Source organism: Montipora foliosa, chromosome 13 (genome assembly GCF_036669935.1).
Source record: "Montipora foliosa isolate CH-2021 chromosome 13, ASM3666993v2, whole genome shotgun sequence".
Lineage (NCBI taxonomy): Eukaryota > Metazoa > Cnidaria > Anthozoa > Scleractinia > Acroporidae > Montipora > Montipora foliosa.
Window position 1 is genome coordinate 5,436,918 of NC_090881.1, and position 25,000 is coordinate 5,461,917.

General features: G+C 38.8%; 1 protein-coding gene and 1 pseudogene across 1 annotated transcript in view; both read left to right on the plus strand.

Moving 5' to 3' along the window:
* Positions 1 to 25,000, plus strand: part of LOC137982138 (uncharacterized) — a 211,591-nt gene that overhangs the window by 116,257 nt on the left and 70,334 nt on the right. Inside the window, exons 21-28 of the mRNA XM_068829205.1 lie at positions 839 to 1,029; positions 10,421 to 10,744; positions 11,659 to 11,973; positions 12,955 to 13,111; positions 15,722 to 15,912; positions 19,483 to 19,803; positions 22,564 to 22,878; positions 23,824 to 23,980. Of these exons, the coding sequence (XP_068685306.1) occupies positions 839 to 1,029; positions 10,421 to 10,744; positions 11,659 to 11,973; positions 12,955 to 13,111; positions 15,722 to 15,912; positions 19,483 to 19,803; positions 22,564 to 22,878; positions 23,824 to 23,980 (1,971 nt within the window). The remainder of the gene's footprint in view (positions 1 to 838; positions 1,030 to 10,420; positions 10,745 to 11,658; positions 11,974 to 12,954; positions 13,112 to 15,721; positions 15,913 to 19,482; positions 19,804 to 22,563; positions 22,879 to 23,823; positions 23,981 to 25,000) is intronic.
* On the plus strand, positions 2,192 to 3,565 carry LOC137982857 (uncharacterized; annotated as a pseudogene).

Sequence of the window (25,000 nt, forward strand, 5' to 3'; positions counted from 1 at the left end):
TTTCCAAAATCGCCATATTCGCTAACATACCTGGCCACCTGGTATTGAAGTAATTTACAAACATTTGGCCATTTGACAAGAATTCACCATATTCGCCAGATTCGCCAACATGGCTGGTTACCATGTGCGGAACTAATTTGCATACATTTGGCCATTTGACAAAATCTCGCCATATTTGCCAAAATTGTCAAAATATTGGCGATATTTTGTTATTGGTTTCAATTTTGTTATTGTGTGCATTTGTGGACAAAAGTGACAAATTTAGAAAAGAAGTCAAAGGTGACGTCGCTTAGCATGGCGTCAGTACAGTTTTCCGAAGAAAAAGATCAAGATTTTGAAATCTGTGAAGTTAAGACAACAGGATGTCTCTTCTGAAGTGTAAGTCACTGCAGTTAAATGCAAATCAGGAAAAAGCTAAATATAGTGACCGAGCTTTTGGAGGGGGGGGAATGGAAACTAGACATTTTAAAGGCCTTTTCCTTAAAGACTAACCGTACGAACCCACCTCAAAATTTAAGAATTCAGTAAGAATGGAAAAATCATGTATAGAAATAAGTAGTTAAATTTATCACGCAGGTTTTTTTCGCAAACGGCGAAAACGACGATTTTCATCTGTCGGATAGATCTTTTTTTATAAAAATGTTGACGGTTTCATCTTCTTCTCATTTACTAATTCCTAAAAAATTAACCCTGGTCGTACGGCTACAATGGAGGTCAAAAGTGTAAGGACATTCTACGCTTTCAATGTTACTATGACCATGAATAACTTTGTTTTTCCTTCACCCCTTTTTAACCATCGTAGAAGTTCTAACTGTTTCTTTTTGTGCTACTTTTGTAGAGAATTTGTGACGGTTTATTCAAGTAGTGGATCTAAGGTCTTTGGTCAGTACGGATGCTACAACGATCTGGAAAGCACCGTACAAATAGCTTTTGGGGATGACCACTTTGTTGCTGTACAGTCATACTTATACAGTCGTTACAGCCGCCTGACAATTCAATTCGTTATCTTAAAGGGAGACCTAGATTTAGGTATGATATCAGTTAGGAAAATACCACTATTTTGTAACTTTTAGCCCATGAGACTTGGATCTCCATGCAACCATCACTTTTTTGTGTGCCTTTTGCTAACTGCGCAAGACTACAATTTTACCATCGGAGTTATTTTTAAAGTTGTGGATAATAACTGTAACTTTGTTCCCAGCTCAAGCAGTCGCAAAATAAAGCGCAAATAGAATTCGGGCCCTTGACTTAGGAGATAATAGTGCGGAGCTGTAGCAACTGAGCTAAAAAGCAATTGAAACTATGCCATTTCGGCCATTTTGACGAAGTATGCTGACAGATTGGAGGTCAGTTTATCCTTGGTTTAAATTTTAACTCGCTTTGTTATTGGGGACGAATATAAATGGTAATATATAATAATTAGTTTATTTATTTATTTATTTGTTAATTTATAAACTTTGCCACAAGACAGGGTATCTCCACAGAGTAAAGCTCCACTTGCGGAGACCCAAACACCACAGAAGACGTTTGTGGGTTCTTTTTACGTCCCACAGGATTATGATCATTGAAGGGTTGTGAGACAGGGCCTACGGTTTATCGTCCTTATCCGAGAAGACTAGAGAGTCTAACCATTTGTAGATGTCATTACAAAGACAGCACTGTCTCCTTAGTTATTTAAAGACCCTGACCAACTGAGCCATCGGTGCGCGGTTTATTTTAGTTTAAAATAAAGGGGAAAATTATTTAAACCATGGATAAAATTGAACCAGGAAAGAGATATTGCTTACCACGAGTAACCTATAGCCCATTGCTGGAGCGCATTTAGGAAGGACGTTGGTTTAACTGCCACTGGAAGCTTAGGGCTTTTCCTGAATACTTTGATACTTTGTTTTTGCTTACATTTTAAGACGATGATTAGAATTCTTCGAGGAACTTCTTGATTTTGTGAAATTCCCAACTGTGTGTGCCATCTTGAGTCCTGACACGTTGGAAATTGAAAAGCCGTTTTCCCTACCGTTATGGAGATCATTTTAGGGAACTTAAGCATCGACAACGAAATCGACGACGGCGACGTTTCGAACCGTGGTGGACTGGGTATAGGGTTTTGGTTTCAGCGGGAAAAACAAAGTTTAAGCGATTTAACCTCGGATCGTCGACGGATTTTTCGCTGGTGTACCCATTTCTCGTCATCATGGCATTTAGAGAAGTTCGCAATCTTCTTCTTTTAAGCCATGACGATGGAACGATCAATGACGAAGAATTTCTTGTTCTTAACGACCTCTACGTTTCAAAAAATGCAGACTTTCCATACGACTCATAAACGCCTTTTGATCTAGAAGAAGTCAACGAATCTGAGTGTTTGGCGGAATTTCGCTTCCGAAAGCGAGATATTCCACGGCTGTACAAAGTTTTACAAATTCCTGAAACTCTTACCTGTAACCAGCGCTCGGTGTGCGATGGATTTGAAGGCCTTTGTATGCTACTTAAGCGCTTGTCATATCCATGCAGATATGGACATATGATCGTCCGATTTGCGAAACCCGTGCCAGTGCTCAGCATGGTCACTAACCAGATGATCGATTATGTTTACAATACTCATGGCCACAAGGTGTTGCAATGGAGAACCATCAAGTCTTGAGCCCTGCAAACTTACAAAGGTATGTTGATGCTATCACAGCAAAAGGAGCGCCATTACCAAATTGCTTTGGATTTATTGATGGCACGGTGAGGCCTATATCCAGGCCTGGAGAACACCAGATAATCCTCTACAATGGGCACAAAGGGGTACATGCCCTGAAATTCCAGAGCGTTGCTTTGCCCAATGGCTTAATTGGAAACTTGTATGGCCCAGTTGGTAAGTTGTAGACAGCTCATCTCTTTCAAGATTCATGCATGAATGCAACCACATGCACATCAATTTTAAGCCTCCCTTCATAAAACAGTATGCAACTTTATGGAGCTTGGTTACAAACACTAAAGCTATGTGCATGTAGCCAATCTAACCTTGTATTATAACCGGTTTTATTTCTATGCTGGCCCCAGTTACTTGTAGTGCTCATTTTATTAGATGGAAATTATACCTGTATTATTTTACTTCTAGAGGGGAAGAAAACATGACGCAGGCATGCTGACAGACTCTCAGTTGCTTCGTGACCTTGGCCAGTATGCATTTAGCCCTACAGGTGTACCCCTCTGTGTGTACGGTGACCCTGCATATCCTCTGAGAATACACCTTCAAGGTCCCTTTAAGCATGGCATCCTTACACCAAATGTGGAGCTGTATAACACAAAGATGAGTGCTGTGAAAAGCTCGGTTGAGTGGTTGTTTGGAGATGTCATCAACTCCTTCAAATTCAATAATTTTAAAAAAAATCTCAAAATTTTCCAAAACAGTGTAGGCAAGATGTATGTAGTTGCAGTCATACTTCGAAATGCAATCACATGCTTACATGGCAACAAGACATCAGAATTCTTTGACCTCGAACCACCAGCTCTTGATACATATTTCACTTAAGAAACTGTTTGTATTATATTCAAGGCAGCATACCTATCTTTCTAAGCCCAGAATACATAATAAATTATAATCTCAAAGAAATAACAAAAAATGCATGTATAAGAAAATATGTTTTTACAATCATTGTGGAAATATTATGTGCATCATGGATCACTGACTGCAACAATTAAACATTACTATCATGACTCCAGCCAGCATCCACGCCTCCTCCTAAAGAACATTTTGAAATTGTGAGGACTCCAGTGGGATCAGTTTGGCTTAGTTCTGGTTACTTATTGCAGATGAACTTAAACAGGGGTCAGCATGTTTGGTGTTGTGGGAATTTATTTTGAAATCATACAACAAAGTGTATTACTATAGTGAAGGAGGGCAACATGCAAATGTAAAGCGAAAAATAAATTGAACCTGCCTGTTCATTGTGTAGCTCACCTTTAAAATTAAATGAAATAAATTCATTCAACACCAGGTCACTTAAAAAGCAACACTTTTATTATAGATCCAAAAGGCAATACAAAGGGAAGATATCCTGCTGTGTTTTGTGTTATGTTCAGTCATCCAATTCTTCGCAGTGTAAACGCTCTTCCAAAAAGTTCGGGTATTTCTATAATAAACACAACTATGACTTTAAAAATTAATGCAGGCTGATAATTGCAAAGGGGTAAAGCTAATTCTCAGCTCAACATACTAAGGTCTAAACCGATTTAATACGAAGATACCACAACACTGGAAAACAGCAAAATTCAACTCCAAGTAGGCTCAGATAAATAACCGTAGCAAATATAAACGTAAGGAAGTCAAGGAATACTTCGAGTTGGCGTTGCTATTTTGCAGCATTGCCATCAGCAGATTGTTTTGCTGAGCGAGCATTGCTTGGATGTTTTGTTGTTGCAGCTGCTGCTGTCGTTCCATTTGTTGCATGAGGGAAGCAAACATAGACTGTTGTTGTTTTGCTGCTTCATCTTGTTTAGCTGCTGCAATCTCCACTTCCCTATTTTTGATTTTCAGTTCTTCCATCTTCAGTTCTCTAACCTTTTCCGCTTTCTAAACCAAAAACTCGATGGTATCAGATGTTCTTCTTCTCATCTTGGGTCCTTTTTGACTCCCGTCCTCGCCTTTTATGTTTGCAGTGCTTGGAGCCTGATTTCTTCAGCAGCTTCTTTCTCCTGAGCGGCTTTCGCTTTTTTCTCTGCACTCTGCTCGTCGATGTTTTCTTTTGCGTTTTTTTCTCGCTCAAGAATATCCTCGAAAAGGATATCCAGTTCTATTTCTTCTATTTCAATTCCTGACGCCTTTTCTTCGTCGCGAAGTTTCTGTTTATGTCGTGAAGTTAGTAGGGTGTAGCGGTCGCGAACTGCTCTGCCAGTGACCCTAAACTTTGGCTGATTAAGACTGTTGAGATGAGCGGCAATGCTATCCCACACTTGTCCTCTCTCTGGACTTCTAACTCTGAAACTGTAAGGTTCACTTACAATAGCTTCTCGGCACATTAGCACATCATGCTGGAAAGTCCATTGGAAATATTTCGTGGTAGCTATAATAAAACGAGGGTGAAATGTTTTAGTTCAAAACGTAAGAGGATAAAAAGCACTAAAATATCAATTCACTTGGTTTAGTTCTCAAAAGATTCGGCCTTACATTTCTTTTCAAGAGGTTGTTGTTGCTTTGCCGCCATTGCAGATTTCATCAACCTAAACCTGAAAGGATATTCGTGCTTAGTATGGGAAGAGTCGACGATACGAATTAAGCAATTGGCCAGCTGGTAACCCCAAAGGTTCTACTTTCAGTGTTTCTCATTTAAACACGGAGCGAGCCTATAATGGAGGCTGAGCGGCTCAGCCCGTCAATCAGAAATTGCAATACTCTGCTTTGATTGGCTTATTCAACCAGGCGTGTTGTACTCCCGCGAAATTCGTACGAAGAACTCGAGGCGACCGCACAAAAGGTTTGTTTGCTTTCTTTGTAAAAAGGTCAGCGAAAACAACGAGAAAGGCATCTACAGAAGAATTTAGACAGGTATCGTACTTCATATACATGCATTTTAACTTCTTATTTTTGTTGTTTCACTTGTGAAAGCATATCGATTGTTTTCGAGTTGTTTACTCAACGTAAATGCCGTGTTTTAGGTTGTACTTCTGATGCCAGCGAGTGAAATGGAATCTCTGCGATCTTTTGTAGCCTTCAGCGGCGGGGAGGTTGCCTCTGAAACCAAACCCAGCCGAAGGAAAAAAGCAAAAATACAACAAGACAGCAGTGTCCGTGAAGAGGAAGATGCTGGTAAATTTATAAATGTAGCTTGATTTACATGTCGCATAATTTCAGCCGAGCTTGACAGAAACTGATGTAATTCTTTTTAGATGCCCACGTTCAAACTATAATCAATCGTGAAAATTATCAATGTGTATTTTATTGTTTCAGTGCATGTTTATAGCGCAAATTGCTTGAATAAAGCTTTTATTCTTTTCAACACAACTCGAACTCAGGGTAAATATTTGTAGTTCGCTTTCTGTAAGTGTATATAAGCTTACTGACTGTAGAAGTGCAAGTGCATTTTATCATGAGCAAAGATTTTTACTATTTGGTGGACTAAGAAGGTAGCTTGAAGTGTATTTCAGAATTACAATTTATGCTGTTTACAATAACCATTAATTGCTCCGATCAATTCATCAAAGTCTAAACTTTTCCCACATTTGCAAACACAGTCATTTTCGTCAATGAAATGTCTAAACAAACGTTCGAGGGCAGATCCACACACTAAATAAATTTCGTCATTTTCTCGGCTCTCGCTATGCAGCTGTGTCTTGATGTAGCTGTCCTGGAACGATTCTGGAGGCAAGCTTGCGTTTGTCTCCTCTTCGATTACTGACTGCAAACTATCAAAGTCCACAAACCCCACAAAGCCTGCAGTGTCTAAACCATTTGCCTCGGTTTTGGCATTATGTACAAGCCAGTTGTCTACTAAAATTTCCGTAAAACGAGCGTTTGCTGCAGGTACGAGTTTGTTATCCAAATGCAGCTCTTTTTTGATGGATGCAATTTTTATCTTCAGCGACTCCAGGCGGTCTTCTTCTTTGTTTAACTCTATTTTGAAGTCGTACCTGACCTTTTTAACCTTTAAAGACTCTTTGTTTTCTTTGTAGTACTCAGAATTTCGGGTTTTTTTTGTTCTGAATAGAACAGTTTAGAGGTGCACTTGCACTATGGCGGCCTAACATGGTCAAACGCAGATTTCTTTTTGTTTTGGTTTTTTACTTTCCCGCCCACAAAAACTCAAAGTACAAGCCTCACTATCGTACAGAATCTACAGGCATGCTCAATTTATAGAAATAGGTGATCTTTATGATTGCAGGCCTTTTTTCTCAACGTAGGACTTGCGTACATCGATCTTGAGCGCCCGGGAAATTTGAATTTTCTCTGAACGGGAAGGAAGTTTTCGCTCGTTTCTTGAGTTTTTTGTCGAAGAAAAACATTTAGGACACTCTTGAAAAGGTAAGCAAATCGTTGGGGTTGTAAACAAATAATTTAATGTATCATTTCTTGAAAGCAGACAACAACAGATTAAGCACAAGATTTATAACGATATTGACCGTTGCAGAAAGCCGTCATTATCAGTGCGAAGGAAGCCAGCAAAGTGCAAACCGCTGACCTTTTATAGGCTCGCTCCGTGTTTAAAATGGGAAACATTCGCGCGCGAAAATTTCACTTCCGGCAGTCGTCGTTCTGCCATTCCGTCGTCGATGCTTAAGTTCCCTTTTATCAGATATAACACACAAACATCGGTAAACATCAGATCTAAACGTATACTTGAAGTGTTTATGGCAGATTATTTTTTATTTGCTTGATTGAATATACCCGTTGGCCTGATAACAACTGCAAAAAGTTTTATTTCGATTTTGGTTTTTCTTTCCCTAATATTAGCCATTAAAAAGCGGAGAATTTCACTTCCGGCGGGGTAAAAAACCGCGCGAGTACAGAAGGAGGACTGGAGATGATTGTGACGTCATCTCGGAAACGCTTATTTCTACCTCTAAGTCATTCCTTTGAGATATTTTCATGTTAAGGTTTAATACGGTCGGTAGATGCGTTGTATCCGGCTGCAACAACACGAAAGACGAAGAAAATGATTTTTCTATCCATGAAATACCGTTTTATGGTGATTCCTGGTCAAAAGCTATTAAAAGAAGACGAAAGTGGATCTCTTTCGCCAACTTGACGAGGAAGAATCTGAGTGCCAATACTGAAAAGAACACTCGGTGACTTGCTCGGGGCACTTTACGCTAGACAATTTTAAATGCAAGTTTTATTTCAATGATGAAAGTTTACTTGACGTTTTGTATGCTTCTGCATACATCTTCAGAAGTGATGGTTAATACAAAATTGGAGTTTAAATATACATGATCACTAACTTATAAACTTTTAACTATTAAGTAACAATACAGGTGTTAAAAGTAATAAAAACACAGCTTTTCGCTGCTGACATATTCATTTAAGGTCGGCTTTAAATATTTGATGAGCAGTGTCTCCTTTATTTTGCAGTAAATGAAAGATCGCCCCTTCCCTAAAATTTCAAAATGATCCCGCTTTAAACTGTGACAAGTTTATATAACATGTTTGCGCATTTGCTCGTCGCCTCGTTTGTTACAATGGTCTTTGGATGAACTTAAGATAGTTGATGTCACCAAGTGGTTACCCCAGAGATGTTGTTACTTATAACATGAATGATTTCTTACAAAAGCAGCAAAACAAACCATTCACCCCAACCGTCGCAGTTCCCAATATGAAAATTTTCTTACTTTTACATTATTGAGGGCTAAAAAGCAAAATCGTTCGTAAACAAATTATGTCGTGTGTAAATAAATTCAACGGGCACATTAACCTTAGAATGATTTTCCAAATCACTCGTCACATTAAATCTCTCTTTCCTTACAAAGATAGACTTAGCCGAGGCCAAAAAGGCTAAGATTGGATATAAACCTACATGTTGAGACTGCAATGATTTTTATATCAGAAATACTAAAAGACGAGTGCATGACAGAAAAACTGAGCATTTTAAAGCAGTAATTAATGGTCATCATACGCCGGCTCTTGCTGACCACGTTACATCAACTGTTCACAGTTTAAAGTGGGATCATTTTGAAATTTTAGCGATAGGGGATCGGACATTGGAGACACTGCTGATCAAAGATTTAAAGCCAACCTTAAAGAAATGTGTTTTACCTATTAACTCTTTTTTTTTTAATTATAAGCGTGGCATTTTTCTCCTGAGAGTGCCAGAGTTTTTTTTGTAGGACTCGGATGATATCCGAGGATGTCCTAAGACCTGCGAAGATGCTTGGAAGACTTTCGTCTGGCCAGTACATCGATCGATGCTTTGAATACTTATAAGATAATATATAGTTTGTGGTTGCATGGAACCACAACTAAATTTGGTACCAGTACCGGAACCAGAAATACTCCTACAAATTTGACATTCTCGTTCCCAAACTACATCGTCTCGAGTGACTCTCCCTACTAAAAATAAGAGATTTCTAAGAAAGACACTCATTTCTATGGACTTCTATTTTCTCTCATTGGTTTCAGTTTCTTTAAATAACTTAATGTATGTTTTTCAAAATGTGGCAGTCAATGCTTAATGTCTGTAACGTTTCTACCAGGCGTGAGATACTGGAACACAGGCGTGAGTAGGCGTGACATCAAAGTTTTCGATCCGCAGGCGTGACAATCACGCCTCAGGCGTGACACTTGGCAGGTATACTATGTCAGCAGGGAACATTTGTGCCTTTTTGCCACCCCGTCGTCCATTTTCTTGTCTTCGCTTTTTTCTTCTTCTTCTGAACCGTCTTCTGTGCAGTCCAGTGCGTTAGAGATGCCACACGTCTTGAACGAACGCCTCACCATCTCCTCCGGAATATCGCACAAAGCCTGGTTACCCATCGAAGGAACGAAGACTCTGGGAACGAGATTGAACCTTCTGTTGACACATATAAGCAAGCTTGTCACATGACGCCATAGCAGACTTGAGAGGAAAGCGCAAGTGGATTTCTTCTTGTTTAAAGCGACATTTTCCAAGCAAATAATAAAAAAAAAAGGCCTGCATCCATCAAAGGGAATTCTTTACTTTGATTTCTTTGCTCTGGAAACCACTCCAACATTCATTGATCGAGCTCAGGATACCCTCCGCGATCAGCTCTTAATTGAAGAGACTTGCCTGATCTTTCGTCCTGCGACGGACCATGGACTCGCTTATGCCGTATTCTCTGTATTAACCGTCACTTCTGAAGATGTATGCGTAAGCATACGAAACGTGAAGTAAAAGATAATTTTAAGTATACGTTTTTATCATATGTTTGTCACCGCTTTTTCTGTATTATTTCGCATAAAACTGAGATGGCCAAAGACGAAATTGAGTGTAGAGATAATTTGGGCAGTTTCATAACTTAACTTTCTTGAAAGTCAATGCAATTCGATGTAGATGACCCAAGCTGCTGCCTTCGTTGATTCCCTCACTGGCTTTGAATCTAACTAATTTGACAAACATCAAAAAAGGTTCCTCTTAGCCTTAATTAAGCTCACTCGGTTATTTTGGACAGTAGGGTATGAAGCCCGGTGGTTTCTTCGGGTCTCCTCGCTATAATTATTGTAATATCCATCCTTTATTTTTTTGTAATATTATTGTGTGGCAAATAAACATTCAACACTCAACATTCAAGCAAAAAAATCTAAGCGGCTAGGTAAATTTTGCAGTATGGGCTGCTTGTTGGAAATTTTTGGGTGATATTCTACAAAGAGTTGAAATCTGCCAAAAGAGGAAACGTAGTATCAAAATTATTGTTGATATGTTAGTCGTTCTTTTTCTTCTCTCATTTATAGAGCGTATTGTCCTTAATATGTAACGCTTTTCCATTGTAGCTCTTTCACCTTCAACACCATGGAACATACTTGGTTTCGACACCAGTGCGACGAGTTTGGTTGTTGAATGGAACAACTTACCGGGAGACTTACAACCTGAGTTCTTTATTTTGTCCATGATACAAACAAGGCCTACAGATTATTACCGGTCATACAGCGCCAACATGACCTGGAGAGTTCGCATATTGAATTCGTCACTCACGGCGGTGAACATGTCCGACCTCCCAGGTTTTAGTCAGCACACGATTCGTGTTTATGCGGGAAATATCAGCAGTGGTGACTTGTATAAAAGCGAGCAAGTAGAAGTCGAAACTGGTGAAATTGGTGAGTAATTTTGAAAGTTTTTTTTCTTTTCTTTGTTTTTTATATTATTATTATTATTATTCTACACCCTAACAATCCGTTTTACTTCATCCCTTACTTCCACCACCCCCCCCCGCCCCCCCTCCAACGAACAGAAACAACAATGGGTTTCTACCAAAGTTATACACTTACAAGCATCATTGAAAACATTGCTCATCTCTACAAAGAGCGACAAAACGCTAAAGCCCACTAAATGCACAGTTCGTGATCCTGAAATGGCCGTGCCTTATATAGCAGAGGGAAAAAAACACTACTTTGCAGGGTCTCGGCGAATTCGCAAACAGAAGGAAAAAACAACTTCAGGAAAAATAGAGCAAGTAGGAATTAAATTTTTAATAACAGTACGTTTAACCCCATTACAACGATTGCTTGAACTCCACTTCTTTTGCTTATTCTAAAATAATAATAAAAAATGACTACCATTGCAGGGTAAAAACGTCCTTTTTTCCGTAATTCAGTCAGACTTACAAAAAACCTCTGAGAAGAAAGAACAAAGCGCCACAGTCGCAAGAGACGTCTATTGTTATCACTATTGTTTTCTTAAAACAAAGGAGCTTATGCATAATGAATTAGGGTCCTCTACGGAGATCTTGCCTTAATTTAAACGTTTCTTAGGACTTCAGAACATTATGCCAGATGACGTCCAGGTTAATACACCCATAAAGATGCATTTACCCACTGCATTTTCCTTCAGAAAATTAACAGCTTTTCAATTTTGAACGATTAAACAAATCATATGTGATCTGGCGTTATCAACATTGATATTCATCTTCACGGTGGTCAAAATGTTGTTGACTCGCGAGGAGCAGGCGAGTGAGTCCACAACGAATTTGTGCAGAGCAGTGATAACAAAAATAATGTTTCTCATCTTTCAGCTCCCAGCGCTGCGCCCCCAAATGTGCGCCTAAGGAACGTACGGGACGGAGTTCTGGTACTTTGGGATCCCGTGGAGTCTCGTTTCGCCAATGGTCAGATACAAGGTTACAGGGTGTACTACAGGAGACAATATTACTATTATTATTACTATCACTATTACTATAGCTATGCGGAAAAGAATAGCACTACCGACGCAAACGTACTTCAGGTGGAGTTACGGGGTTTAGAGTCAGGAAGGAGGTACGGAATATCGGTAACAGCTTTCAACTCAGCTGGTGAGGGACCTCGATCGCAGAGGCTCACAATCACCTACGGTGAGTGTTAGAGAATAGCTTCAGGGAAGACTAGTTTAACTACAACATTAATAAACCGTTTATCTCTTAAATTAAAAGCTCTAATTTGCATAGATATAAGTTACATAGCTTTTGTTTTTCATGATTCTTGAGTCGTAACCATATCAGGTACCAGTAACAGAAAAGAGACAAAAGCTAAATGGCATACAGTTTTCGATATTCATATAACGGAACCCATGGTTAACGATCGCCGAGATGAAATTAACGGGTGGGTCTCGATTCCTTTATTCTGCATATTTTTTGAAGTCATAATTTGACAAGCAAGCATATTTTTTTTGAACAAGCCTGCAATGCGCTCTGACGAAGGGCTAACGCTCGAAACGTCAGCTTTTAGAATCTCTGTACGGTGGCCAATTTACATTATCAACTCCGTTGATAAAACCAAATTTTTGCAATATTTCTGGCATGCAAAAGTAATCGGAACTTCTTGTCGTTTTCTCTGAGTGTGTTTTTTTTTTTTTGTTTTTGTTTTTTTTTTTTATCTTTCCGACGCGCGATTGAGGATTGTAACTGGGAAAAGGTCTTAAGTAAAAGCGCATCTTAGCAAGGGTGCTAACTGTACAGTGACGTGACTCGTTAAGAGCAATTAGCACACATAACTGCTAACCAGTTTCCAGTATAATCGTAGACAATAGTTATAGCAACAACAGACAAAATGTAAGCCTTTTTAAGTCTTAAAGTTCAATTTTTACCCCGACTGGGGATAAACAAAAATCGTTAAGTATATCCACGCTACCGGAATTTAAGCCATGGAAAATTTGCAAGGTAAAAACCGGTCAAGCGCGGGCAGCAGTAATCGTGCAAATCATGTCATCACTTCATTCAAACTCATTGCCTCCTCATGCCTTACGAGGTTACGTAAAAGTAAACTAAAGTCATAAATTACAGATTTTTGCAAGCAAGCCTCAATTTTTAAATCCATTTTCGTGTGGTTTACATTAGTGTCAGGATGTGGAGGTAATTTCAATCAGTCTTTTGGAACTATCACTATCTTCAAGTCGGATTACAGTCATTTAACCTGTAACTGGACCATAGGAAGTGTTGGTATCAGCAATGCTGTAGGTCTTCTTGCCATACATGGAGTCTATCTGCCTTGCAGGTAGGTTTTAGTGTTCTCAGAAAATTGTGTCTCAAAGATAACTTGTGGATACTTATTAGTCCTTGTTGCCTTGTTGGGCATTAACTTACTTACCAAATACCATTTATAGCAAGTTGACAACCACAAATTTGAAATATGTCCAGAAATGCACGCAACAACAAAAATGACAAAAATGGCAAAATTTCGCCAACAATTTAAAAAAAGAAGCAGTGAGTTAAATATGTGGCGAAAATGGCAACTTTGTCAAACTCGCCGACAACTTGGAAGCGAATGCAAATGAGAAGACAAGAGTTCAGCGAAATTGGCGAACGCGGCGAAAATGGCAACTTTGTCAAAATCGCAGACAACTTGAAAACCAGTGCAAATGAGCAGGCAAGTAAGGGCCCTTAGATTTTGCCGGCGAATTTGGCGAATTTGGCGAAAATGGCATTTCTTTTTTTTAAATGGCCAACAACTTGGAAGCCAATGCAAATAAGAAGGCGAGAAGGCCCCCTGCAAGCCGGCATATTGTGGGAAAATGGCAATTTTTTGAAAATATACTGTCAGACCTGTATTAAGCGGTCACCCTCGGGAAATCGCCAAGTGACCACTTAATACAGGTCGAACAATACAGTTCGAATGCAATAAAAATGCCATTTTATATCACTTGATGTGCAATTTATGAATGGCAAAATGACAGTTCATATGGACTAGAATAGGTTAATATTTTACATTGTAAACCTATGTGAATTAAGAAATTTCAGAGTAGAAAAAACTCGTAATACTACTGCAATTAATTTACAGCAAGAATCCCAAATGTTTGTCCACTTATTTTAGCCTTCCGTTGTATGCAATCCAATCAAGTCTGGAAATGGTTATTCGAGGCTTGAGATAAGTTAATGAAAGAAGGTCTCTGTTCCAAATCCCCTTCTGTATGTTTCGTTGTTGAAAGAAAAGTTAGGTTTGTGAGAAAAGACATTGTGCATTGTTCCAGAGTCGTATTGCTAGCTACTAATAGACCAATTTCCATATAGGCTTAGGGGAATAAACTCATACAAATCATCAATCATATTTATTCCCTAAAGCCTCGAGACGGTGCCTCCAGTTTAGCACTGACTTTTAATATATCAAAATTTGGTCCAGTAGCATTAAAAGCTTATTTACAGGGTGCCCATGCTGAGTTATAACGGATTAAAAACTTGTCTTTTGACCCACTGAAACCTGTTTTCACTCGCATCAACTTGGCTCAGGATATAAAATCTATTGTTGTATAAGCCAGCATAAAAATCGTATAAATAAAGTCTTACAGGGTAAAAATGGAAGCAATGTGTTACATTTCATTAAAGAACTATGGCTGACTTGCCATCGGCTAATACTTGCAAAATTGGCCTGAATGGGTATTTCATGATCATCCACTTTTAAAATTCAACCATTCAATCAAGCATCGGTCATGTTTTTAGTCCTACAACAAGTCTCCTTTCGGTAGGAAAGCTTCTGGTTAGTAGTTCCTTGTTGCTAAAGGACGAGCAGTTTGTTGTTGCTTTGAGGAGAAGTAGTTGTTAAAGTACGACCTCTTTGAAAAGAATTTGTCATATTTGCCAGATTTTTAAACTAATTTACGTACAGTTGGCAATTTGACAAGAGTGCACCGAAATCGCCATCTTTGCCAGATTCGCCAACGTGGCTGCTTACCACGTATTGAACTAATTTACATACCGTTGGCAATTTCACAAGAATTTTCAAAATCGCCATATTCGCTTACATAGCTGGCCACCTGGTATTGAAGTAATTTACAAACATTTGGCCATTTGACAAGAATTCACCATATTCGCCAGATTCGCCAACATGGCTGGTCACCATGTGCGGAACTAATTTGCGTACATTTGGCCATTTGACAAAATCTCGCCATATTTGCCAAAATTGTCAAATTGTTGCCGATGTTTTGTTATTTTTCCTATTTTGGTATTGTGTGCATTTGTGGACATAAGTGACAAATTTAGAAAAGAAGGCAAAGGTGAAGTCGGTTAACATGGCATCAGTACAGTTTGCCGAAGAAAAAGATCAAGATTTTGAAATCTGTGAAGTTAAGACAACAGGATGTCTCTTCTGAAGTGTAAGTCACTGGAGTTGATGTAAAATGTAAATTTTACCGAACAAATAAATGCAAATCCGAGGAAAAAGCTAAATATAGTGACAGAGCCTTTGGAGGGGGGAATGGAAACTTGACATTTCAAAAGCCTTTTTCTCAAAAACTAACCGTACGATCCCACCTCAAAATTTAAGAATTCAGTAAGAATGGAAAAATCATGTATAGAAATAAGTAGTTAAAATTATTTACACAGGTTTTTTTCGCAAACGGCGAAAACGACGATTTTAATCTATTCTAATAATAACTTAAAAGCTGTCGGATAGATTTTTTTTATAAAAAATGTTGACGATTTCATCGTCTTCTCATTTACTAATTCCCAAAAAATTAACCCTGGTAGTACGGCTACAATGGAGGTCAAAACTGTAAGGACATTCTACGCTTTCAATGGTACTATGACCATGAATAACTTTTTTTGTTTTCCCTTTACCACTTTTTAACCATCGTAGACGTTCTAACTTTTTATTTTTGTGCTACTTTTGTAGAGAATTTGTGACGGTTTATTCAAGTAATGGATCTAAGGTCTTTGGTCAGTACGGATGCTACAACGATCTGGAAAGCACCATACAAATAGGTTTTGGGGATGACCACTTCGTTGCTGTACAGTCATATTTATACAGTCGTTACAGCCGCCTGACAATTCAATTCGTTATCTTAAAGAGAGACCTAGATTTAGGTATGATATCAGTTAGGAAAATACCACTATTTTGTAACTTTTAAACACTTTTAGCCCATAAGACTTGGATCTCCATGCAACCATCACTTTTTTGTGTGCCTTTTGCTAACTGCGCAAGACTACAATTTTACCATTGGAGTTATTTTTAAAGTTGTGGATAATAACTGTAACTTTGTTCCCAGCTCAAGCAGTCGCAAAAATAAAGCGTTAATAGAATTCGAGCCCTTGACTTAGGAGATAATAGTGCGGAGTTGTAGCAACTGAGCTAAAAAGCAATTGAAACTATGTCATTTCGGCCATTTTGACGAAGTATGCTGACAGATTGGAGGTCAGTTTATCCTTGGTTTAAATTTTAACTCGCTTTGTTATTGGGGATGAATATAAATGGTAATATATAATAATTACTTAATTTTATTTATTTATTTTTTTATTCATTTATAAACTTTGCCAGAAGACAGGGTATCTCCACAGAGCAAAGCTCCACTTACGGAGACCCAAACACCACAGAAGACGTTTGTGGGTTCTTTTTACGTCCCGAAGGATTATGAACGTTGAACGGTTGTGAGACTGGGCCTACGGTTTATCGTCCTTATCCGAGAAGACTAGAGAGTCTAACCATTTGCAGATGTCGTTACAAAGACAGCATTTTCTCCTCATTTATTTAAAGACCTTGACCAACTGAGTCACCCGTGCGTGGTTTATTTTAGTTTAAAAATAAAGGGGAAAATTATTTAAACCAAGGATAAAATTAAACCATATAAGAGATAGTGCTTACCACGGGTAACCTATAGCTCAGTGCTGGAGCGTATTTAGGAAGGACAGTGGTTTAACTGGCACTGGAAGCTCAGGGCTTTTTTTGAATACTTCGATACTTTGTTTTTGCTCAAATTTTTAAAATGATGATTAGAATTCTTTGAGGAACTTCTTGATTTTCTGAAATTCTTAGCTGTGTGTGCTATGTTGACTCGTGACCCGTTGGAAATTGAAAGGCCGTTTTACATTCCGGTATGGGAATCATTTTCTCAGAAATAACACAGAAACAGCGGTAACAAACAACAGATCTAAACCTATACTTGAAATGTATATGACAGATTATTTTTTATTTGCTTGATTGAATGTACCCATTGTCCTGGTAACAACTGCAAAAGTTTTATTTCGATTTCGGTTTCTTCCCCTAATATTAGCCATTAAAACAGGCAGACTTTTAATTCCGGCGGGGTAAAAAACCGCGCGAGCACAAATGATTGTGACGTCCTCTCGGGAACGCTTGTTTCTACCTCTTAGTCATTCCTTTGAGATATTTTTATGTGAAGGTTTAATACGGTCGGTAGATGCGTTGCATCCGGCTGCAACAACACGAAAGACGAAGAAAATGATTTTTCTATCCATGAAATACCGTTTTATGGTGATTCCAGGTCAAAAGCTATTAAAAGAAGACGAAAGTGGATCTGTTTCATAAACTTAACGAGGAAGAATCTGAGTGCCCATCCTGAAAAAAAAACACTCGGTGACTTGCTCGCGGCGTTTTACGCCAGACGATTTTCACACGCAAGTTTTATTTCAATGATCAAAGTTTACTTGACGTTTTGTATGCTTCTGCGTACATCTTTAGAAGTGACGGTTAATATAAAATTGGAGTTTTAATATGCAGGATCACTAACTTATTAACTATTAACTATTAAGTGACAATAGAGGTGATAAAAAGTAATAAAAACACAGCTTGTTGCTGCTGAACTATTCATTTAAGGTCGGCTTTAAATATTTGATAAGCAGTGTCTTCTTTATTTTGCAGTAAATGAAAGATCGCCCTTTCCCTAATATTTTAAAATGATCTCCCTTTAAACTGTGACAAGATTTTGTAACATGTTTTCGCATTTGCTCGTCGCCTCGTTTGTTACAATGGTCTTTGGATGAACTTAAGATAGTTGATGTCACCAAGTGGTTACCCCAGAGATGTTGTTACTTATAACATGAATGATTTCTTACAAAAGCAGCAAAACAAACCATTCACCTCAACCGTCACAGTTCCCAATATGAAAATTTTCTTGCTTTTACATTATTGAGGGCTACAAAGCAAAATCGTTGGTAAACAAATTATTTCGTGTGTAAATAAATTCTACGGGCACATTAACTTTAGGATGATTTTTCAAAGCACTCGTCACATTAAATCTCTCTTTCCTTACAAAGATAGACTTAGCCGAGGCCAAAACGGCTAAGATTGTATATAAACCTACATGTTGAGACTGCAATGATTTTTATATCAGAAATACTAAAAGACCATTGCATGACAGAAAAAGTGAGCATTTTAAAGCAGTAATTAATGGTCATCATACGTCAGCTCTTGCGGACCACGTTACATTATATGTTCACAGTTAAAAGTGGGATCATTTTGAAATTTTAGCGAAAGTGGATCGCGCATTTACTATAAAATAAAGGAGACACTGCTGATCACAGATTTAAAGCCGACCTTAAAGGAATATGTTTTACCTGTTAACTTTTTTTTTAAGTATAAGCGTGACATTTTTCTCCTGAAAATTTGTGCCTTTTTGCCACCCTGTCGTCCATTTTCTTGTCTTCACTATTTTCTTTTTCTTCTGCACCGTCTTCTGTGCAGTCCAGTGCGTTACGGATGCCACAAGTCTTGAACGAACGCCTCACCATCTCCTCGAGAATATCGCGCGAAGCCTGTTTTACCCATCGAAGGAACGAAGACTCTGGCAACGGGATTGAACCTTCTGTTGACACAGATCGCGTAAGCAAGCTTGTCATGTGACACTATAGGAAACTTGAGAGGAAAGCGCAAGTGGATTTCTTCTTGTTTAAAACGACATTTTCCAAGCCAAAAAAAAAAAAAAAGCTACACCCATTAAAGGGAATTGTTTACTTTGAATTATTTGCTCTGGAAACCACTCCAACAGTCATTGATAGAGCTCAGGATACGCTCCCCGATAAGCTCTTCATTGACGAGATTTGCCCGATCTTTCCTCCTGCGACGGACCATGGACTCGCTTATGCCGTATTCTCTGTGTTAACCATTCCTTCTGAAGATGCATGCATAAGCATACGAAACGTGAAGTAAAAGATAATTTTAAGCATACTTTTTTATCATATGTTTGTGACCGCTTTTTGTGTGTTATTTGGGATAAAACTGAGATGGCCAAAGACGAAATTGAGTATAGAGATAATTTGGACAGTTTCATAACTTAACTCTCTTGAAAGTCAATGCAATTCGATGTAGATGACCCAAGCTACTGCCTTCGTCGATTCCCTTACTGGCTTATAATCTAACTAATTTGACAAACATCAAAAAAGGTTCCTCTTAGCCTTAATTAAACTCAATCGGTTATTTTGGTCAGTAGGGTATGAGGCATAAATAATCTAAGCTGCTAGGTAATATTGTAATATGGACTGCTTGTTGGAAATTTTTGGGTAATATTCTACAAAGAGGTGAAATCTGCCGAAAGAGGAAACATTGCTGTATCAAAATTATGGTTGATATGTTAGTCGTTCTTTTTCTTCTCTCATTTATAGAGCGTATTTTCCTTAATATGTAACGCTTTTCCATTGTAGCTCTTTCACCTTCAACACAATGGAACATACTTGGTTTCGACACCAGTGCGACGAGTTTGGTTGTTGAATGGAACAACTTACCGGGAGACTTACAACCTGAGTTCTTTATTTTGTCCATGATACAAACAAGGCCTACAGATTATTACCGGTCATACAGCGCCAACATGACCTGGAGAGTTCGCATATTGAATTCGTCACTCACGGCGATGAACGTGTCCGACATCCCAGGTTTTAGTAAGCACACGATTCGTGTTTATGCGGTAAATGTCAGCGGTGACTTGTATAAAAGCGAGCAAGTAGAAGTCGAAACTGGTGAAATAGGTTAGTAATTTTGAATGTTTTTTTTTTTTCTGCTTTTGTTTTTTGTTTGTTTGTTTGTTTGTTTTTTTGTTAATCTACACCCTAAAAATCCGTTTTACTTGACCCCCATCTCTCCCCCACCCCCCGCCCCAGCGAACAGAGAGGCAACGAGTTGGAATTGCAATCTTCCTTTAATCCTTTTCTGAAAACCTGAACTCTATTTTGTCATCTGGGATGGAGGAGGGGAGGACAGTGAGTGGAATGCTGGAGGCTGGAGGTAAAACTTAAAATTGATATAGAAAAAAAGGATGATAAGAAAACAAAGGTTTACGCGAGAAGGGGCATCAATCTGTTCCTGACTCACTATCAGATCAAGCTATGTAGCCTTGTTATGACGGCGAGATTCCAGAAGCTATTCTTATAATTTGGAGCTTTTACCTTTCTATTATCACTAAAACCATGAAAATAGAATACAAAAATCAAGTAACTTTGAAATATTCAAAATCTTTTCTATTGTATTTACTTCATTGCATGAATCAATGTTGATTCTTTAAATGAAAGCACACTAAGCTGCATTCTTGGTTTATGGTTTGATTGCTGGTTGCATTGTGCAGACGGTGTATGGCGAATTAGTAAAACCTTGTCGCATTCCCTTTAATCGGCATAATTACGTGTAATGTGATGATCCCAGAAATGATATCAGTGGTTTTCAAACGTGGAATGATTTCGTACAGGTCCCTATTTCATTATGCCTGTAGAATAAATTAATTGTGCATTCGCGCTATTGTTTTGTAGAACAATACGTATACCCAAGGGAACCGAATATATACATGGCTAATCTGTACTTACGGGAAGAATAAAAATGGATCTCAATTGTCTCTCCTTTTCTATCCTCCCTCTCTATAATCTTTGCCCACATCGCCCTCACCATTGTCTCCTTTCGTCTTAGCTTCTCTCGCTACGTCTTGTCGTTTTTTCCAGACCCTGCTCGACTTTTTCTGCCATTTTATATATGTCACTCGCAGCTTGCATTAAACGCTGACTCTCTGTACACCTCTGGATTACTTCTCCCTGATCTTGACCACTGAGCTAACGTGTCAAGTTGCTAATTCACACCTTAGAAATGATATTCATTTTGAATTCTGGCTGACTATTTACATAACAATGATAAGTAATTATATACACGTGCACTGCCAAGCACATACAATCGAACCTACAAGTTACAACTAGTAGGTTACCGTTCAGAGATCCCTGTTTCGCTATACTTGAAACAAAGAGCCCCACTCAAATTAATAACGACCAAAGACACTGCTTAGGGTTAAGGTTAAATAGTCCCTGTGACAGTTTTAGGTTTATCCAGTATTGCTGTGATCTGTGACCTGCTTTTCCTTCATGCCTCCTACTGCACACTTATAGAAGATTGTATCACGCTTCTAATCTGATTGGTGCATCCTTCATGGGAACCTTTCATGCACGAGTTCATTGCAATAAAAACCGTTTCACGTTTCCCCTTGAGTCTTGTGTCTTCGTAAAAATTTAAATGGCTAACGAAGTAATAGAGTCAGCATTTTTTAGCGAGATTTGAACATTTGGAAATTGTTTCTGCTTCAGTATAGCCGATCCTGAGCGGAGCATAGAGTGGCGCAATAAAAACAATTTACTTTCGTTGTCCATGAAATGTCCACAACTTGTGTGCAAACGCGGTCAGTTGGCAAAGACAAAGTGCAACGGGAGATGGATTTGTTTCGCGCTGCTTAAGAAAAAACTACAGTGGATAACCTTCAATCCGCCAGAACTCATGATTTTCTGGTAGTAAACTTTCCTTCAAAAAATATTAGCCGTAGCAACCTGTGGCCGGAAAGTTTACGATTGCCTATAAGACGAGCAGGGATAACGTCATCTCACAGTTAACGATCGCCTAAACTTCGTCGACCCAGACAAACAAGCCCTTACTGAGCAGTGCATTGAAAAGACATGATAGGGAGTGAAACGAGGTATGCCTCTTACAGGAACATCCATGGGTCTCTACCAAAGTTATACACTTACAAGCATCATTGAGGGTATTGCCGATCTCTACAAAGAGCGACAAAACGCAAAAGCCAACTAAATGCACAGTTCGTGATCCTGAAATGGCCGTGCCTTATACAGCAAAGGAATAAAACATACACTTTGCAGAGTCTCGGCGAATTCGCAAACAGAAAAAAAGAACTTCACAAAAAATATAGCAGGTAGCAATTAAATTTTTAATAACAGTACTTTTAATCCTATTCCAACGATTGCTTGAAACTCCACTTCTTTCGCTTATTCTAAAGTTAAAAAAAATGGCTAAAATTGTAGGGAAAAAATGATCCGTTTTCCGTAATTAAGTCAGACTTACAAATAAACCTCTGAGAAGAAAGAGCAAAGCACCACAGTCCCAACTGACGTCTATTGCTATCACTATTCTTTTCTTGAAACAAAGAAGCCTATGTATAAGGAAGTAGGGTCCTGTACGGAGATCTTGCCTTAATTTAACGTTTCTTAGGACTTCAAAACATTATGCCAGATGGCGTCCAGATTAATACACCCATAAAGATGCATTTACCCACTGCATTTTCCTACAGAAAATAAACAGCTTTTCAATTTTGAACGGTTCAACAAATCAAATGTGATCTGGCGTTATCAACAATTATATTCATCTTCACAGTGGTCAAAATGTTGTTGACTCGCGAAGAGCAGAGGAGCAAGTCCAAAGCGAATTTGTGCAGAGCAATGATAACAAAAATGTTTCTCATCTTTCAGCTCCCAGCGCTGCGCCCCCAAATGTGCGCCTTAGGAACGTACGCGACGGAGTTCTGGTACTTTGGGATCCCGTGGAGTCTCGTTTCGCCAACGGTCAGATACAAGGTTACAGGGTGTACTACAGGAGACAATATTACTATTATTATTACTATCACTATTACTACAGCAATGCGGAAAAGAATACCACTACCAACGCAAACGTTCTTCAGGTGGCGTTACGGGGTTTAGAGTCGGGGAAGAGGTACGAAATAACGGTAACAGCTTTCAACTCAGCTGGTGAGGGACCTCGATCGCCAAGGGTCACAATCACCCATGGTAAGTGTAAGAGAATACTTTGAGGGAAGACTTATCTAAGTGCAGTGTTACTAATCCGTTTCTCTCTTTAAAGCTCAAATTTGCGCAGATAGGCTATTTAAATTTTGTTTTTTTACGATTCTTGAGTCGTAACCTGATCAGGTATCAGTAACAGAAAAGTGCCAAAGGTTAAACGGCATCTACATTTCAATATTCATAACGGCGCCGATCGTTAACGATCGCTACTTAAGATGCAATTAACGGTAGGTATTGATTCCTTCAAACAGCGTTTTTCTTAAGTAATAATCTGACAAGAACGCATGTTTTTTGAACAAGGCTGCCATATTTCTGGCTCGCGAAAATAATAAAATAATTGGAACTTCATGTCGTTTCCTCTGAGTGTCGTTATTATTTTCTTTATCTTTCCCACCTGCGATTGTAATAGAGAAAAGGTCTTTTAAGACCTTTTCCCTATTACAATCGCGGGTGGGAAGTAGTAATAAATAACAGATGCGCTTTTACTCAAAAGTAGAAACGTATCTGTTAATTTCCCTTAGCAAGGGCGCTAATTGTGCAGTTAAGTTAGTTGTTAATAGCAATTGGTACACATAACTGACAGCCAGTAACCAGTAAATTGTAGGGGACAACGGGATCAATAACAATTAGAATGTAAGCCTTTTTAGGCCTTACGGTTCACTTTTTTCCCCGATTGGGGATAAGCAAAAATCGTTTAGTATATCCACGCTAATGTAATTCAAGCCATTAAAAATTTACAAGGTGGCATGTGGTAAAAAACGGTCAAGCGCCGGCAGCATGAATCGTGCAAATAATGCCATCACGTCAATTAAACTCAGCGGTGCCTCCACATGCCTTACAAGGTCACCTAAAGGTTAAGTAAATTCACAAATTACAGATTTTTGCAGGCACGCCTCACTTTTAAGTTAATTTTCGTGTGGTTTACATCAGTTCCAGGTTGTGGAGGTAATTTCAATCAGTCTTTTGGAACTATCACTATCCTCAAATCGGATTATAGTTATTTAAGCTGTAACTGGACCATAGGAAGTGTTGGTATCAGCAATGCTGTAGTTCTTCTTACCATACATGGAGTCTATCCGCCTTGCAGGTAGGTTTTGGTGTTCTGAGAAAGTTGTGTCTCAAAGATTACTTCTGGATAGTCCTTGTTTCCCTTTTAGGCATTAACACAAATGAAGGCAAGAGACGTTACTTCATGGTGAAGAAGACCGACAAGTCGGTCGAAATATAGGTGTTCTTTATAAACGTGTCTTGTCTTCATTTGTGTTTTATATATTGTTTCATGAAGAAAACATCACGTATTGGATGCTTGTGAAAGACCAACAGCCATCCAGGGGCTGTCCGTCCTTGGTCCCTTTAGACTTCATTAATTAACTACATTTCGCCGAGGCTTGGACTGTGAATCCATTTGTGATCCTCCTGGGGGGGCAGAGATGCGCTGTTGGCCCGAGAGACCTTCTTAAGTTGTATGCAAAATGTCCTCTTCTCTCTCGTCCGCCTGTGAATCATCGTTCTGGCTGATCCAGCGTCATTTAGTTGGGGAAAAATAACAGGGGCCCGGGATGACCACGTAATTCCCATTCGCTATCTAGATTGGCCATGTAACCAGCATGGTTGCTCTAATAGTGTAATGGTTATCACACCCAACCGGTAATCAGGGGGATGTAGGTTCAATCCTGCTCAGGGCATAAAAAGTTTTTCTCCCAATGAAATTGCCATCCAGGGGTTGTCCGTCCTTGGTCCCTTCAAACTTCATTAATTCACTTGGTGACAACCGCGAGGGCACATTGTATACATATTGTATATATATATATATATATAATTTCTTCTTTTGAGTAGAACGTATTTCGTAGAGCGCTCAACTCAATTGATTGAGGAGCAATAACTATGACTTTACACAAGTTTAGGTTTCACGAGTAACCATCGTTTAATGCTACAGAACTGTTTCGTATGGTACAAGTACCACACTCATCAGGCAATTTTAACGACTCGTTAAAATTGCCTGATGAGTGTAGTACTTGTACCATACGAAACAGTTCTGTAGCATTAAACGATGGTTACTCGTGAAACCTAAACTTGTGTAAAGTCATATATATATATATTAGTTCAG